Below are 16,649 nucleotides of genomic sequence, written 5' to 3'. Positions count from 1 at the left end.
ATGTTTTATATACATGTGTGCATATGAGTGTATGTCTGTCTGTCTGTCCTCAGCAAGTGCTATACTGTTATTCATATCTCGCCTTAATGATCTTCTAATGCACCAATATTGTTGAATTATGGAAAATGTCAACAGGTTCCCATTGTACCTAGAAAATAAAACTTGTTTTGAAGTTCTGTCAGAAGATAGAGATTTGTAATTGAACAGATTCATGCATTTACAGAAAACACAGAAAACAAAAAGTTCAACAGATTTAGGACAAGAAAGTGAAAATATGTCTCCCTAAAATTGTAGGTAAGAGCTGAATTCCTGGATAAGCATGATTATTCACAGGGATACCATTTTTAGTGTCATCTTTCAGCTGAAGGTTGCTTTTTAAGTGCAGAATGGTTCTTTCTTAGAAAAAGAGTAGACACTAACTTCAGCTTATTAAAAACTGTAACAGCAACCTGGGACAAGAGACCAGTGATCCTAGAGCACATGTCATCAGCTTCTAATTCTAAATGCCATCAGAGGATTCAGTTTCTATGCTGAGTTTAAAATGTCCAAGAGATGAGTTATTAGGTTGGAAAAGAAAATGTATCAGGAGATAAATTGGGACCTTGATGCACTTGGCTTGATATGATTGGACTTACCTGGAGAGCCAAGGTCAGCCCCTGAATGACTTTACTGCTCTACCGGGGAGAGGAGTGGACAGAATATTAGACAGTAGACCTCAGTGTCTCTACAAGAGACTTGTCTGTCTCCCAAAGAAAGAGGAAATCTAGAGGAAAATGGAAGGTGAAGGATAGCAGCCTAAACCAAGCAGGTGCTGTCAGTGATCTTCCCACGTGGAGCAATAACAGAGTTTGAGCACACACCTGCCAAGCCCTTCTGTAGGCCTCCTGCAGTCTTGTTCCCAACTGATCTTCACAAAACCCTATGAGGGTCGCTACTGTTTTCATTTGCATTTACAGATGAGGCTTCTTGTGAACTTGCCAAGTCATAGAGCTGATAAGAGGCAGGGCTGGAAGCCTCCTGACACCACCTTTTGTTCCATATGCATCCAATTTGTACAAGGAAAAATGAATAATGTTCCTAGGAGGGAACAGTAATGTTTTCTCTAACAAAGAAAATGGTACTGTTTGAGCCTTAATACTAGTTGGTTTTAAGTGATTCATGCATGCCCCATTATTTTGAAGCTGAAAGATTTCTTCTTTATTGGTATTTTTTGTCTAAATATATCCAAATCTGTCCATTCAAAGCTGTTCTTCAAAGTGTACTAACTAGTGTCAGTCTGTCATGCTTATTTTTAGCCATGTACTATTCAGTATCAAAGTGGCACAGTGAATGACTGCTTAGTTACTAACTCCCACTTTTATCCTGGTTTTTTTTCAGTCTAATAAAGTAGTGCACAAAACCAGTGACCTCAGCATTTTAATACAAACACATCTTAGACGACAAGCTGCTTTATTGAAAACTCTCCAATACATATAGGTAGATTTATGGATCTAGATGTAATAGAAAGTGTGTGTATAATTTTTTAAAAGCAGGCATTAAAATTAAATTCTAAATTTTTGTATATTTTGCATACATTTGATTATGGTATAGGGAAAGAAAAAACACTTCAGTTGTTATCAACTTCATTAAAGTTGTCCAACTCTTTGTGACCCCATGACTATCCAGTCCATGGAATTCTCCAGGACAGAAAACTGAAATAAGTAGCCTTTCCCTTCTCCAGCAGAGAAGGCAATGGCACCCCACTTCAGTACTCTTGCCTGGAAAATCCCATGGACGGAGGAGCCCGTTAGGCTGTAGTCCATGGGGTCGCTAGGAGTCAGACACGACTGAGCGACTTCCCTTTCACTTTTCACTTTCATGCATTGGAGAAGGAAATGGCAACCCACTCCAGTGTTCTTGCCTGGAGAATCCCAGGGACGGGGGAGCCTGGTGGGCTGCCGTCTCTGGGGTCACACAGAGTCGGACACAACTGAAGCGACTTAGCAGCTGCAGCAGCAGCCCTTCTTCAGGGGATCTTCACAACCCAGGGATCGAACCCAGGTCTCCCACACTGCTGGCAGATTCTTTACCATCTGAGCCACCAGGGAAGCCCAAGAATACTGGAGTGGGTAGCCTATCCCTTCTCCAGCGGGTCTTCCTGGCCCAGAAATTGAACCGGGGTCATCTGCATTGCAGGCAGATTCTTTACCAGCTGAGCTATAGGAGAAACCCCATTAAAGATCACTTTGGATTAAAAAAGAAATAAAAATAACATTTCTGTTGTTCTGCCACTGAACTATATAATTGAATCTGGGCAAAATGGGATTTCTTCTCTTGGCTCTTTCATTTTAAACATACAGATGTGTAAAGACTTGGCCCTCCCCCATTCCTGGTGAGTAGAGCTCTGCGGATAATCATCGGCTCCCTTGCTATTCGGGGAGAACCGCTCTTCTGCATAGGACACTCGTGAAGTCCAGGCATGCCTTTTAAACTTCTATTGGTTAAACACAACTGAAGTATTAAGAATTCCCCCAGTCTCAGTCTGAGACTAAAAATTAAGACTTGGAATATCAAGCAAGTGCTTTTTGTGTTCTAGAGAACAAACATCTCTGGACCCAGCTGAGTGTTGTTCTTCAAACAGAATGGTTGCTTTTCAAAATTATACTGAAGTATGAAACTGTCCAGTAGACACAGCATCAGAAACAGAGCAGATCCATTTTCTAAGCCCCATGTAGGCAGAGAGCATCTAGCCCAGATGGAGCATCTAGATTTTTAATTTAAACTGTCTAAAAAGCAATAGTCTTCTAAAAATGGCTTTTACTGATGGCAACCAACCATCATGATTCACATACTAAAAAGTCTCTTGTTCTCATACCAGAAAATTTAAAGGTAGTGTAACTTCTTTGTCATTGCAGGAACTTATCTCAATCTATTATGCATTATTTTAGCTATTATAAATTGGTAAATGAAATAAAGGCACATCTCAACTTTTGACTATCCATTTCATTATTATCACTTGTATACGAACCAAGCTCTGCAAGCCTGCCCGCCCCTGGGAGGAAGATGCCTTGTCTGGTAGTAAGGACTCCCCTGGGCTAGAGGCCCCAGGGCAGGAGATCTTGAACAAATGGTGTGAAAAGTAATCTGTTTTCTTAGCAGTATTATGTTGATAGAACTCAACATAATTAAAATAATATCTTAGTAGTATTTTAAATACTATTAAATATAAATAGCATTTAAATACTATTATAATACTATTTTAATAATGTTGAGTTCTATCATTCCACAGCTCTAAATTCCAAACAAGCAACTTATAGAAACTTCTGGAATATTGCCTTTTTGTAAGGTGATCTCCCAACACCCTCATCCAAGATTGTTGTAATTCTTTCAGAACCAAGAATTCACAGAACCAAGTTGCAAAAAGATCCAGTGGAGGAAGTTAGTCTCATTAACTGAATATAGAAGTTGTAGTGGATGCTAACATTTAAGAACTTCCCATGTGCCAGTCTTATGCAAAGAGCCTTGTGTATAAAAGTTCACTGAATTGTTTACACAGCCTCATGCAGAAGGCATGATAATTCCCTCCTATATCTTTAGATGAGAAGATAGATAGACTATAGATATTGGTAAAATATGTGTTTTTTTAAGTGCAGGGCAGTATGTTAGTTACTAAGGTTCTAAGGAGTCAAAGACATGGTCCTGCCCTTAAGATTCTTGTTTTCCTGGGACACTGGGTTCTCGTGAGCTTCTCATACTGTCCTGCAGGATGGCGGGTGAATGCCCAAATGAGCACATCAAAACATATGTCTTAAGCACTCACTGCAGGCAAGACCACTTGGCCTGAATACATACGGAAACTCTTCTTAGAACCCTTAGAATTTGAGCTGGTCATTGAATAAAGCTGAGATAAAATATTTCAGGGAAAGAGTCTGAAATATTTGAGGCAGAGCAGTGTCCTTGGCCACTTTGTGAAATAATAGTTTGAACATTTGTCTTATGTGGAAGACATGCGGTCTGTAATTGGTGTCTTCAGGGCCCAGAAGAGCAGTGCCCTGGACAGTGGTTTAAAGAAGATGCTTGAATGCAGTATTTCCCCCACTATCCATGCTGGCATCTGTGGACTCAGTTCAGTTCAGTCCCTCAGTCGTGTCCAACTCTTTGCGACCCCATGAACCGCAGCACGCCAGGCCTCCCTGTCCATCACCAACTCCCGGAGCTTGCCCAAACTCATGTTCATTGAGTTGGTGATGCCATCCAACCATCTCATCCTCTGTCGTCCCCTTCTCCTGCCCTCAATCTTTCCCACCATCAGGGTCTTTTCAAATGAGTCAGCTCTTCGTATCAGGTGGCCAAAGTATTGGAGTTTCAGCTTCAATATCAGTCCTTCCAATGAACACCCAAGACTGATTTCCTTTACGATGGACTGGTTGGATCTCCTTGCTGTCCAAAGGACTCTCAAGAGTCTTCTCCAATACCACAGTTCAAAAGCATCAATTCTTCAGAGTTCAGCTTTCTTTATAGTCCAACTCTCACATCCATACATCACCACTGGAAAAACCATAGCCTTGACTAGATGGACCTTTGTTGACAAAGTAATGTCTCTGCTTTTTACTCAAAGCTAAATTCACATTAGAGCCCAACATGCTAACGATATGATTCAGTAACAGCCACAGCAGCTAACATTTGTTGAGCGCTTACTACATATCAGATCCTGTTTTGTGTTTTTACTTATCTCATTTATTCCTCACAACAACCCTATGAGGTAATTTATAGATCTAGGAACTAATAAATAAGCCACAGAGATTAATTCATTCACTTACTATGAAGCAGAGCTAGGATTTGAACCCAAGCAGTCTGCCTCCACAGCCCTCATGCTCTGCACTACAATAAATCTAGAAATTTTTTCACAGAACATTTCTGTAAGTGGTACCATCTCTGTCCCCAAACTTGCTGTATTTTGAGCAGACACTTGTCTGCATGTACACACACACCTCCTACCCTACAGATTGCTAAGAGGAATGCAGAAAGGGGCATCTTCAGTTTCTTACTACTATATAGTATGTATTCTATATACTTTGCTACCAATTTGTGTTAATAAATTGGATTATGGAGTATGGTTCTGGTTGGTGGGCATCGATGAACAGGCTCTGAGGTCTGCAGGTAGAGGAGGCACTAAAACATTAAACTCACTTGTCAAGGAAAAGTTCGATCAATACAGAGCAGGGTAATCATGATTAATGTTGAATTGACAAAAGGTTGATCAATTTGTAATGCAGGTGAGGTTAACAGGTAAGACATATTATCATCTTAGTGGATGTATCGTGCTCACTGTACCAGTGAGAATTGGTCTTTGGATGCTTGACCAGACAGCCTTCCTTCCTGTGGATAGGTTCCTGCTACAGCCCACTAGGTGGGAGTCAACCAGCCTTTTCTCAAACAGTGGACACATCACCTCTTGACAGCCGTTAAAAAACATCTTCCTGTGGTTCCTCACCACAGGACCCGTTTCCCTCCTCTGAAGCTGAACAGGCCTGGCCTCTTTTTTCTCCCAGGCCATCAGGTATGAGTGCACTGGAGTTGCCTCCACCAACCTTTCATTGCCTCCTCTGCTGCCAGGTAAACAGTGCACAGCGTCCCGAAAGGACTTCCCTCCAGTTCTGAGTGTAAACCTTGTTGATACGGGTATTCTCATTTCTTATGACATAGCTCTTAAGGGCTGAGTATTTTATAAGATAGTTCTGGAACCAGATTGAAACCTAGTCCTTTCCCTAAAGTAAATCACAGAGGAGAGGAGACTGACTGCCAACATTACAGAGAAATTGAGCACAACCTAATGGTTCAGGAGGAAGGGGAAACATGGTGATATAAGGTGGGGAATTTGCTTCATATCTTTGTTGTTCTTAAGACTGAGGTAAAATTTGGAGTGAGTGAAACTGCACAGATCTTAAATGTACCATTTCATGGAATCCAAACTCTTAATCAAGATACAGAATGTCTCTGCCCCCGCCCCCGAGAATTTCCTCATGCTCCCTTCCCACCAGTCCCCACCCCCACAGGCAACTACGGTTCTGATTTCCACCACAGGTTAATTTTGCCTACATCATAGAGTCCTGTGATGAATCAAGAGTTCACATCAAAAGTCTGTCACTGAAGATAACTTGGTACGGAAGAAAGCAACATTCAGAGATTATGCATCAACACGCTGTGTGTCCTTGGGCCAAAAACTTAACCTTCCTGGGCCTCTTACAGGATTCCACGGGTGATCCTCTTGATTCTTTAAAGATGGCACTCTGGTCACATTTCTAATCTCAGAGATCCCCTCTTCCCCCAGTCCGTTCAAGAACCCCAAACAGAAATAAACCTGGGCTCATTCCACCCCCTCCAGTTGAGCACTCTGTCAGGTCAGTCCTTCCTTGTGATTTGTTTTAACACGCCACTTCCTTCAGTCCCTACCTCCTCTTCACTTCTTGCCTTGTGATGACCAAACTACTCTTCCAACCTTTGCCCCTGGTCCTCTCCAAACTATTCTTGTTACTGCTCTCAAGCTAACCCCTGCTCAGATGAAACATTCTGGTTCCTTGTCTATTTAAAATCCTTAAGAGGTTCTCTACCACTTAAGGTGCTTCTCTGTCACCTACAGGCTTGAGTTCCCGTTCTCAAGGTTGACAGTGAGGGCCTTCACTGAACGCCTTCAGCCCTCCAGTGCTCTCTGCTGGGAGGTTCACCTGCCATGGCTCCCCTTTAGGAGACTCTGCTTGCCCATCTCCCTGATTCTGCTGTGAGCTCTGGAGTGAAATTAGGGATTGGCATTTTTTGGTTCACTTCTCCATTTCCAACACCTGGCATATGACTTTGCTGAAAACACTTAACCCCACAGTATCTAAACAATGAAATTTTTAAGGATGATGGCATACTAAATCAGGGTCTCATTCAGTCTCTGAATTCGACTTCACACTTTTTAATTTCTAGAAATTAAAAAGTCATGGAAGTTTTCAGGTGTGTCTGACCACTGTATCAACTCTGACACGGAGTTTTTCTTTCCAGTAGCCTTCGTAGTGATATTGGGTCAAAAGTAAGAAAGTTTTTTATTTGGAGAGAAGGATGTCTATTGATAGGAGATCTCTAAACAGTGAATCCTGTTGGTGGAGAAGAGCTGTGTTCTTTAATTCCTATCTCAAATCTAATTTAAGGTGCTTATTTATTTAATTCTTGAATGGCAGATTCCTATTTCTAGGAACAAAGATAATTTCTTTTTAAAGGTCTTTGTGGTAATTAACAAGCAGATAAAAAACTAAGTGACTGGTAAATATTGACGCAAGAGCCCAGGAACACAGGTATTTATAGCCCTTGTTTGTTCATCTTGGTTCACTCTGTACTGATTTTTTTTCCCCTGCCTTCAATGTGAATCAGCATTGCTGTCCAGATGGATCTTTACTCCATCTGTATTTTTATCTTTTCCAAAACCTAGGTAAGAACCTTGATGCCGTCCATGACATCACGGTGGCGTACCCTCACAACATTCCCCAGACGGAGAAGCACCTCCTCCTCGGGGACTTTCCCAAGGAGATCCACTTCCACGTCCACCGGTACCCCGTGAACACCCTCCCCGAGTCGAAGGAGGACCTCCAGCTCTGGTGCCACAAGCGGTGGGAGGAGAAAGAAGAGAGGCTGCGCTCCTTCTATCAAGGGGAGAAGAATTTTTCCTTCACGGGGCAGACGGTCGTTCCTCCTTGCAAGTCAGAGCTCAGGGTCATGGTGGTCAAATTTCTCTCCATCCTCTACTGGACCCTGTTCAGCCCCACAATGTGCCTGTTCATCTACCTGTACAGTCTTGTCCGGTGGTATTTTATCATCATCATTGTCATCTTCGTGCTGCAGGAGAGAATATTTGGTGGACTGGAGATCCTCGAACTTGCATGTTACCGCCTCTTACACAAACAGCCACATTTAAACGCAAAGAAAAATGAGTAAGATGTTTAAGGTTCAGGGCGGAAAAGCCTAGGGCGTATTTCGGAAATGTTCTAAGCCTTTGTAAATGGAGACGCATTTTTGCATGACTGTGTCAAATATTTCTTACAACCGTCATTATTTGTTAAAGATATTTTGCACTTAGTTTTGTGGAACAATATTGCTACACACACGATTTTTTTTTTTCTTTTTAAATCTCTGAATGTAATTTCAACACTGTGTAGCAGGGAGCGATGGCGGCAAAATTATCGCAGGCCGGAGTATTAGTAAACAATCATCAGGCTGTTAGCAGTCAAGGTACACACAGATCTCACAGGTCGTCCTGCTTCCTGACAAATTCCCCAGAGGCAGAGCTGACGCTCCTGAGCACCAGCCCAGATCAAGTGCTGGCACTTGACTGTGGAGGTGAGGGGCCTTCCTCCCAGCTCCCTCTCGGCGCTGTCCCTGCACCCCTTTCTATGCCAATCAAACCCTCGCATCCTTCCTTAAGACCAGAAGACAGAAACCCCTTCTCCTTAAGCCGAACAAACATTTTGATAGGAAGCCCTTCATTATTCATGAAACCTTGGCATTTAGCCTTGCACTGACCGAGACATCAGAAAACCACCGGTGCCCTTTTCTCACGCAGAAAATAAGACCTAGACGAGTCTCAGGGAGCAACCACAGGCTCTCCACTCAGAACCCTTAGTTTAAATTTTTAAAGCTCGGAGTTCAAACAATTTAGTTCTTCACTTCTGTGTACCTTTGCATATTTAGCACTTGTTTCATTACAGCTTGTTGGCAGGTGTCGCTTTTCTGCATTAACAATGGTATACATCAAAGTCACTTACCTTTTTGAGAACAGTCTGGTATTGCCGTCAGAAACTCACTTTTGAAGTTGTGTCTCGGTTGAAATATTTCTTTAAAACCTGCCACAAAAAGGAAGGTTATTGCATTTTCTACATGTGCATATGTGTCTAACCTCTGCCACTAAAAAAACAAAAACACTTGCAGACAGGGCCGTAATGGTTTAACCTAAATTATTCAACCCTTGTAGCCTTGACAAATTTTATTAAAATCAAAATGGTCACAAAAATGAATCCTTTCTTAATGATAGGGATCTCTTTTTTAGTCTCAGGCTTCCTCTTTCACTAGTAAAATTTAAGCCCACTTTTAACCAATTGTTCTCCTAAATATTCCTGTCGTTTGGAGTCAGTGGAAAATCCAGCAAGCCAACAGTACCAATCTCCTTCTGAGGCAAAAGAAAAAAAAAAAAACATGTGGTCGAGGTTTCCACTCCACTGGAGCCTTGCAATTACTTTTTAAATTTTATTTATTTATTTTGTCCTAATGGGAATGCTGGTCAGAGTAGCAGAAAAGATGGGGCAATTAAAAGTCTTGTGCTGAACCAGCCTCAAACACTCTTTCTGGCTTGGTTTACTCTTGGCACAAGTGCTTTCTCCTTAATGACGTCTTATTTTGCTGGACGGTGATTTCCATCCAGTGAACAGCAGACACAGGCATCGCCAGGAAAGGCAAGCATGCTGTGAGCTGGACTTACCAGGCAGACTCTTCCGGAAGGTCCTGGTTGAGCAGCCCTCTGTCAGCACACCACCCTCACTTGGAGAGTTCTAACTTGTGCCTCTAAGGAAGGCCCAGCCTATTTAACTCCTCCCCCAAGGCTGTTTTCCCTACTGCTGGGGCTTCTGATTTGTTACTACCCACATCTGCTCCAGACCCAGCTCTTCAGTGGTTTTTAAGGTGGTTAGTTTTTTAAACCTTCTCTCCCAACCCCCAGTAAAAGAAGTTTTTAATTTAGGTCTTTCTCAGACTTCTTCTGGCTATATTTGGAAACAAGAAATAGTTTAGCAATCAGGATTGCCTTTGTCCTGGGTGAGAGAGAGAGGCCGCACTTTCTACCCTACAGGTGTTTGTAATGTAGGCGGTTAACCCTTCCTCCAAGCTTCTCATGGCTCCTCTGGCTTTAATGGCAGGTCCTCTTTAACCCTCTGAGACCTGTAAAGGGGGAACTCTTCCTTTTTAAAACATGATTTCTTTTGGTCTTAAAAAAAATACAAACATATTTTATGATAAAATGCAAGCTCCTTTTTTAGTGCCCAGAACTCATAAGCCCAGAAACTGAGACCTTGTACTTGCTCTAAGACTTAGAAATGGTAACTTTAAAAAGAAAAAAGTTGCCTTTTGGGGTGTTTTTTCTGTGTGTTTGGGAGGGTGTGTTTTGTTTGTGTTTTTTAGGGGGGGCGGGGAGGGGGTTGCAATAAGGCTTCTTTTAAAATTGTAATTATTTGTTTTCCTACCCAACTTTTTCTTCTCTTCTTTAAAGAAATATATGGTCCATGGTTTGGACTCTAAAACGGATAGCAAGTAGAGATTAGTAGTAGTGTCAAGTAGAGGTTAATGCAGCTTCGGTCCTGCTTGGCCCAGGAAGGAGCCCCTCCCCACCTGCCACCCTCACTCTGGACTCAGCAGCCCCTTGTCTGGCTGCATATGGGCCCTCGCCTTCATCTTAAAGCCCTTTCAGTCCATCAAAAGTAAACTCAGTGGAGTTTGAAATATTTACAGTGCTGTGTGTCCACTTGTCACATCGTTCCCATTCGGAAACGTTTTCAATACAGCGAGTGTGCTTTATTACACTTAAAATAGGAACCTACAAGGAAGGGCACTGATGAGGCTGCAAGTTTTCCCACCAGGCCTCTCTGATGAAACAAGCCAAAGGAATTGTAAAATTCAGGGGAAGAACATGGTGGAAGACCGAAAGAAAAATAAACGTCAGAGCCCATAATTTAAAACTCTTGGTAAAATCCTCTCCTTGTTTGTCATGCTACTAAAACACAGTCCTGTTGAGTCACTTTGAAATGAGTTACGTCCACAGCCCCAGGTCAGACGTTGTTGACCGTCGGCAGCCGAGACTCCAGGGAGACGTTCCCATCTCACCCGGACTTCAAGCGCCTGGCCCTGCTGCCCTTGTGCACTTTTATAACAGAGACTAATGGTGGGAGCCTGTTGGTATTAAATTGTTTACATTTCTTTATATAAATAATGTGCTTTCAGTGCCTTAGTTACAGGTCCCTTTCTTTTTCCTGTTCCAAGAATCCTGCAGTGTGTCTCTTAGGTAAAAGTCTCTTTGCTATTCACTGGGAGAAACATGGTTTATAGAACACTGGTCCCTGTGGGCAGTACTACTTTATGATGACATCTGGAAAAGAGAACTTGATGCTGAGGGCAGCGGTTGCCTCAGGGCTGTGATTTATGTCGTAGAAAACAAAGATGCTCTTGTCACATGATGAGCTTCAGATTAGATATGGCCCTAAAGTTGTCTTATGCCGACCTTATATTCTTATTTCAGAAGAGAAATCTTGGTTTTGGTAATTCACTTTTTTAAAAAAGATCATTATGTGCAAAACACTAGGTTTTAAAAATAACTCACAGAATGGCCTTAGTTTTCAATGTTCACTGGTATGTTTGTGAGTTGTGGTCTCTAGTATCCATCCCAGAATAAAGTGGAATGAATTCAAAGCGTTTACATGTGTGTTGGACTTCTCTTCGTACAGGGATGACTGACTGGGTGCCATGTCGTTACAGGCTCACCGTGTGTCCTGTTGGGGAAGAGCTGATCAGTTAGGACTCTATTTCACAGATGTTTGAAACAAAATGCCAGAGCAAAAAGGGGATATAATGCTTTCATTCTTGAAAAAGTCCAGGGGCCACAGCCGAATTCAGGGCTCAGTGAACATCCTCAGAACATTCTCTTCCTCCATCTCTCAGTTCAGCCTGAAGGGAATGTGGTCATTCCACAAGAATAGGGGTCAATGGGAAATATCCACCTCAGCAGCTGTAAGAGGCAAGTGGGACTCTACTCATTGCTCCTCCACTGTCAGGGAATCTGGAACTAGGAAGGCAAACCTTTTACCAAAGCCTGACAAGTGCATAAAAACATACTTGGCCAACAGACACAAAAGTTGTGGGACTTAAGGGTAGCAGAATATGCCCACCTCAATACAGGCATATAGGAGTTCAGGGCATGCTACCTCAAATAGACCACGTTGGTATGTTGATTATTTTCAGTTGTAGGAACTTGAAAAATAGCAAATACAGGGAAGGGCTGTCTCTGAACTCCCCTTTTCTACCTAAAGAGATCCTCCGAAAGGAACTCAGTCTCCATAAATGCCCTCCCTGGCAGTTTGATCAAACTGACTGACTTGTCACAGGAGAGGAGAGAACACACCCACACACTTTGTCACAAAAGGCCATACTCCCAACCCCCCACCCCCCACCACCCCCATCCATTCCAAGGTCCCATTCATCTTTCCTGATCACCATTCACTCTCCCCTTTCAATTAAGTGGTATTTCAGCCTGAATTCTAAGCCACCTCAGGGAGTTAGTTACTCAGTTTTCCCTGGGTATCTCCATGAATACAGGAGGGATGATACATGCTAATCAGTTTTTTATTATTCTCCGCTTGTTAATCTGTCTTATATTTCAAGAACCCAGAAGGATAGAAGGAAAATTATTTCCTTTCCCTGCAGAACCTGAGCTCTGCAGTGCCCCACTCTGTCTTCGGATCTTCCAATGAGCATCTGCTTGAAAGATTGACTCTGAGGGGAGCTCCTATCGCCATTCTCTGGGAAAGGGGTGTGCAGGACCAGAAGAGCCACGTTGCCAGGACGGCAGTCATCAGGCTGGCGGCATGTCTATAATCTGATCAGACAGAGGGGAGAGGAGAGCAGGGTCTTTCTGGTCACCCATGTGCTTCCACATCACTCATTTCACTGATAAATTATATAAAGGGCTTCAGCAACTCCCTGTGAAGAGCAGGTTTCTGATGAGGTACTTCAAATGCCAGCTAGTAGGCCATAGGATGGCACAGAATCTAACCTGCACTCAGGCAGTACACTCTTCATGCCAAAACAGTTTTAAAGTAAATACTTAATAGACAACCTGTGCTTTCTTGGTGATGTTGACTTGATTCCCAGGAGCCACGTGGTGACTTGATGCCCACAGTCACCTCAGCCTTACATCCTCTCAGGTTCAAATCCAGGGGGAAAGAGCCAGAGAGACCCCTTCCCCAGTGGCTCAACACAAATTCTAAATTGGGTTGCAATGGTATTCCTGAACCACACACTTGCCTGGAAATATTAGGTGGGTTGCATCCTTGGATTACTCACCACCTCCTAGAGCCGGGTCTGGAGGGTGTCCCCTTGGACCACAGGGACAAGGTGTTGGGGAGGGATGAACTTTAAGAGGATTGCTATTGAGAACAGGATAAAAATGATGCTGGATGGCCAGATGTCCACCTCGACTCTGCAACTTCGAAAACCTCCCAGTGGAGTCAGGAGGAAATTGGCACGGCTTCCAGCGAGAGTCGCAGACCCTGCACTGTGCGAGACACACAGGAGCTCGGCCGCCTTCTCCCTCACCCCAGGAGACATCAGGGAGCCCGCAGTTTCTCCAGAGTTGCACACGGACAACCTCATCAACAACTGGCCCCTCTGAGGACTTCAGTCATGACCTCCACCCAGATCACCTGGACTTAAGACAGTATGTACAGCATTTCCATGGGGAATCGGTGAAAGTATAGCTCTCTCCCTACTGGCCAATGCAGTCCTCTTTCCCCCAGCACTGCAGACACAGAACCTCACCATGTCACTCATCCCTCCCTCACCTGCCCTGACAGTCAAGTCATCACCCCAACGTGTGCCTTCCTCCTCAGGGGCAGTTCTTCATTCCTGTTACATTAAATCTGGCAAGTCTGCACCATCTACCAGCTCTCCCTGCTCCAGGAGATGATGCCTTTGTCCATAGGACCTAGCTGATATCCCCACAGTGCTAGTTTAATCATGGAACCCCACTTCTCATTGCCCTCAGGGACTTCCTAATGATGTCAGGCAGCCCAGACTCAACCTCTCTCTCCCTGTTCCTCCCAACCCAGCCTAACCTTGGGCCCAGGATTGTCCCCAGATGTGGACCTTCGCCTAAAACTCATGTGCCCCCTGCCTTTTCCCACCTTCGCTCATAAAGGTGCTTCCTTCACAGCCCAAATTCAGTCAAGTCTCACTTTTTCTCTGAACCATTTCCTGATCAAGCTAGCTTGAAATGTCCTCCTCCTGTGGTGATATTTCTCTGCAAATCTTGCTTAGCTGTATTACATACTATCTTATGTTATAGTTATTTTTCAGTCCTATCACCTCAGCTGGATTATAAGCTTCTGGAAAGCCAAGATAAGAATGTCTCATATTTCTCTTATCCTGAACAGTGTTTAGCCCAGCATCTCACCAATTCCTTTTGCACAGTAAAGTCTAAACAATGATTCCTTGGAAGTCGTTCAGAAAGGATCCTGAACTAAACTCAAGCTGGGTACAAAATTTTATAAATTTAACATAACAGAAACAAAAATTTGAAATGCAAACACATCTACTTCTGGGAGATAATTAGCTTTTTTTTTTTTACATGAATCAAATCATTTTTGATTGATGGTATGATTTACCAAAATAAATTAGCATCCAAAGTCTTAAAAGCAGAAACTTGTCTCAAAATGTGCATCCTGAGGACATCCCTGGTGGCTCAGTGGATAGGACCCTCCTGCCAATACAGGAGACTTGGGTTCAATCCCCAGTCCAAGAAGATCCCACACACCACGGAGCAACTAATCCCATGCACCACAACTGTTGAGTCTGTGCTTTAGAGCCTGGGAACCCCAACTAGTGAGCCCATGTGCTACAACTACTGAAGCCCAAGTGCCCTAGGGCCCATGAGAAGCCCCCGCAATGAGAAGCCCAAGCATTGCAACAAAGAGTAGCCCCTGCTTGCCTCACTAGTGAAAAGTCCACACAGCAACAAAAACCCAGACAGCCAAAAATAAATAAATAAAATTATTTTTTTTAAATGTGCATCCTTAAGAGTCTTGTCCAAATAATCTCACCTCCACCCAGCTACACCTATAGAGGAGAATTTTCCAATCAGTTCAGTCGCTCAGTCATATCCGACTCTTAGCGACGCCATGGACTGCAGCACGCCAGGCTTCCCTATCACCAACTCCCAGAGCTTGCTCAAGCTCATGTCCATTGAATTGGTGATGCCATCCAACCATCTCATATTCTGTTGCACCCTTCTCCTCCTGCCTTCAATCTTTCCCAGCAGCAGGGTCTTTTCAGATGAGTCAGTTCTTCGCATCAGGTGGCCAAAGTATTGGAGCTTCAGCTTCAGCATCAGTCCTTCCAATGAATATTCAAGACTGATCTCCTTGAGGATGGACTGGTTGGATCTCCTTGCAGTCCAAGGGACTCTCAAGAGTCTTCTCCAACACCACAGTTCAAAAGCATCAATTCTTTGGTGCTCAGCCTTCTTTATGGTCCAACTCTTACACCCACACATGACTACTGGAAAAACCATAGGTTTAACTAGACGGACCTTTGTCAGCAAAGTATTGTTTCTGCTTTTTAATATGCTGTCTAGGTTTGTCATAGCTTTTCTTCCAAGGAGCAAGCGTCTTTTAATTTCATAGCTGCAGTCACCATCTGCAGTGATTTTGGAGCCCAAGAAAATAAAGGATTTTCCAATGTCTAACATAATTCTTATGCATTGATCTATCCCCCAAAATGCACTGACCAAAAAAAAAAAAGATGCATGCACAAAACTCTCCATTGTAGCTCTATTAGTAAGAATAAAGTACTACCAACAAGCTAAATGTCCGTAGTAGGGAATGATTGAATACACCATGGTAAAATTATATGATTGAGTTCTGTACAGAGGTATGATGCACAGTTCCATGCACTGATATGAAATATTTCTCCAAAATACTATGTTAAGTGAAAAAAGAAAGAGAGAACAAGGTATATAGTTATGCTATCTTTTATCAAAAAAGGTGAGGCTACACACATGCTTAATTTCAAAGCTAATTCATTCAAAATAATTTTAACATAGAAATTATAAAAGTAAAATGGTAATATATGGGGGAAGGGAAGGAGCTTGATGGATGGGACTAGGATAAGAACTAGATTTCTTGTATGTACCTTATTTTATGCTATATGCTTGACTTTGGAACCAAGTTAATGTTTTGTATAATTATAAAACTAAATGAGAGTTTTGTAAAACTAACCACGACTCAGCACTTTCACTGTGGTGGCCCAGGTTTAATCTTTGTTTGGAGAACTAATATCCTGCATGCTGTGTACCATGGCCAAAAAAAAATTTTTTTAATGTTTTTAAATAAAATTAAATGAAAAATGTAAAAAGCAATTTCTAAAAATAAAAAGGAAAATTAAACAAATGACCCTAACATATCAAATTTGTGGAATAGCTACACACAGAAGAACGGTTTCAGTTAATTATATATCCTTAACAGTATATATTTTAAGGCAAAAAGAATTTTTAAAAAACTTGTTATTATCTTCATTTTGTTAGTAATACCAGTTTATTTTCTGAAATTATTGCATTTATTGTTAAATTTAAGCATATAAGTGATTATGATAATGTTGCTAGAACCAAGATCTTCAGTGTAAAAGATATATAAGTATAGAATTTTAAAAGTTTCAATAAAATCCCCATAATCCTAAATTTGAACTGAAAATAATCAGTATAAATTTATGACGTATTTGGTCTTGAAAATGAAACAGAAACAGAAGAGAGCTACTTGGTTGTCCTGTCCATTGAAGACGCCATAAATAATGGCCAACCATCGAGTAGCCTAGTTTCCATATAATGG

At 42.4% G+C, this 16,649-nt stretch overlaps 1 protein-coding gene and 1 long non-coding RNA gene across 7 annotated transcripts in view; one reads left to right on the top strand and one right to left on the bottom strand.

Moving 5' to 3' along the window:
• Positions 1 to 11,468, top strand: part of LCLAT1 (lysocardiolipin acyltransferase 1) — a 284,186-nt gene extending 272,718 nt beyond the window's left edge. For all 6 annotated transcript variants that reach the window (XM_019970479.2, XM_070798932.1, XM_070798933.1 and 3 more), the window contains one exon: positions 7,448 to 11,468. In XM_019970479.2, coding sequence (XP_019826038.1) covers positions 7,448 to 7,950 — 503 coding nt within the window. In that variant the 3' untranslated portion in view covers positions 7,951 to 11,468. The remainder of the gene's footprint in view (positions 1 to 7,447) is intronic.
• Positions 8,778 to 16,649, bottom strand: part of LOC139185808 (uncharacterized) — a 36,230-nt gene continuing 28,358 nt past the window's right edge. Inside the window, exon 3 of the long non-coding RNA XR_011569333.1 lies at positions 8,778 to 8,855. This is a non-coding gene — a long non-coding RNA (uncharacterized lncRNA). The remainder of the gene's footprint in view (positions 8,856 to 16,649) is intronic.

The sequence above is a fragment of the Bos indicus genome, chromosome 11 (genome assembly GCF_029378745.1).
Source record: "Bos indicus isolate NIAB-ARS_2022 breed Sahiwal x Tharparkar chromosome 11, NIAB-ARS_B.indTharparkar_mat_pri_1.0, whole genome shotgun sequence".
Classification (NCBI taxonomy): Eukaryota; Metazoa; Chordata; class Mammalia; order Artiodactyla; family Bovidae; genus Bos; species Bos indicus.
This window is presented reverse-complemented; position numbering and strand designations above follow the sequence as displayed.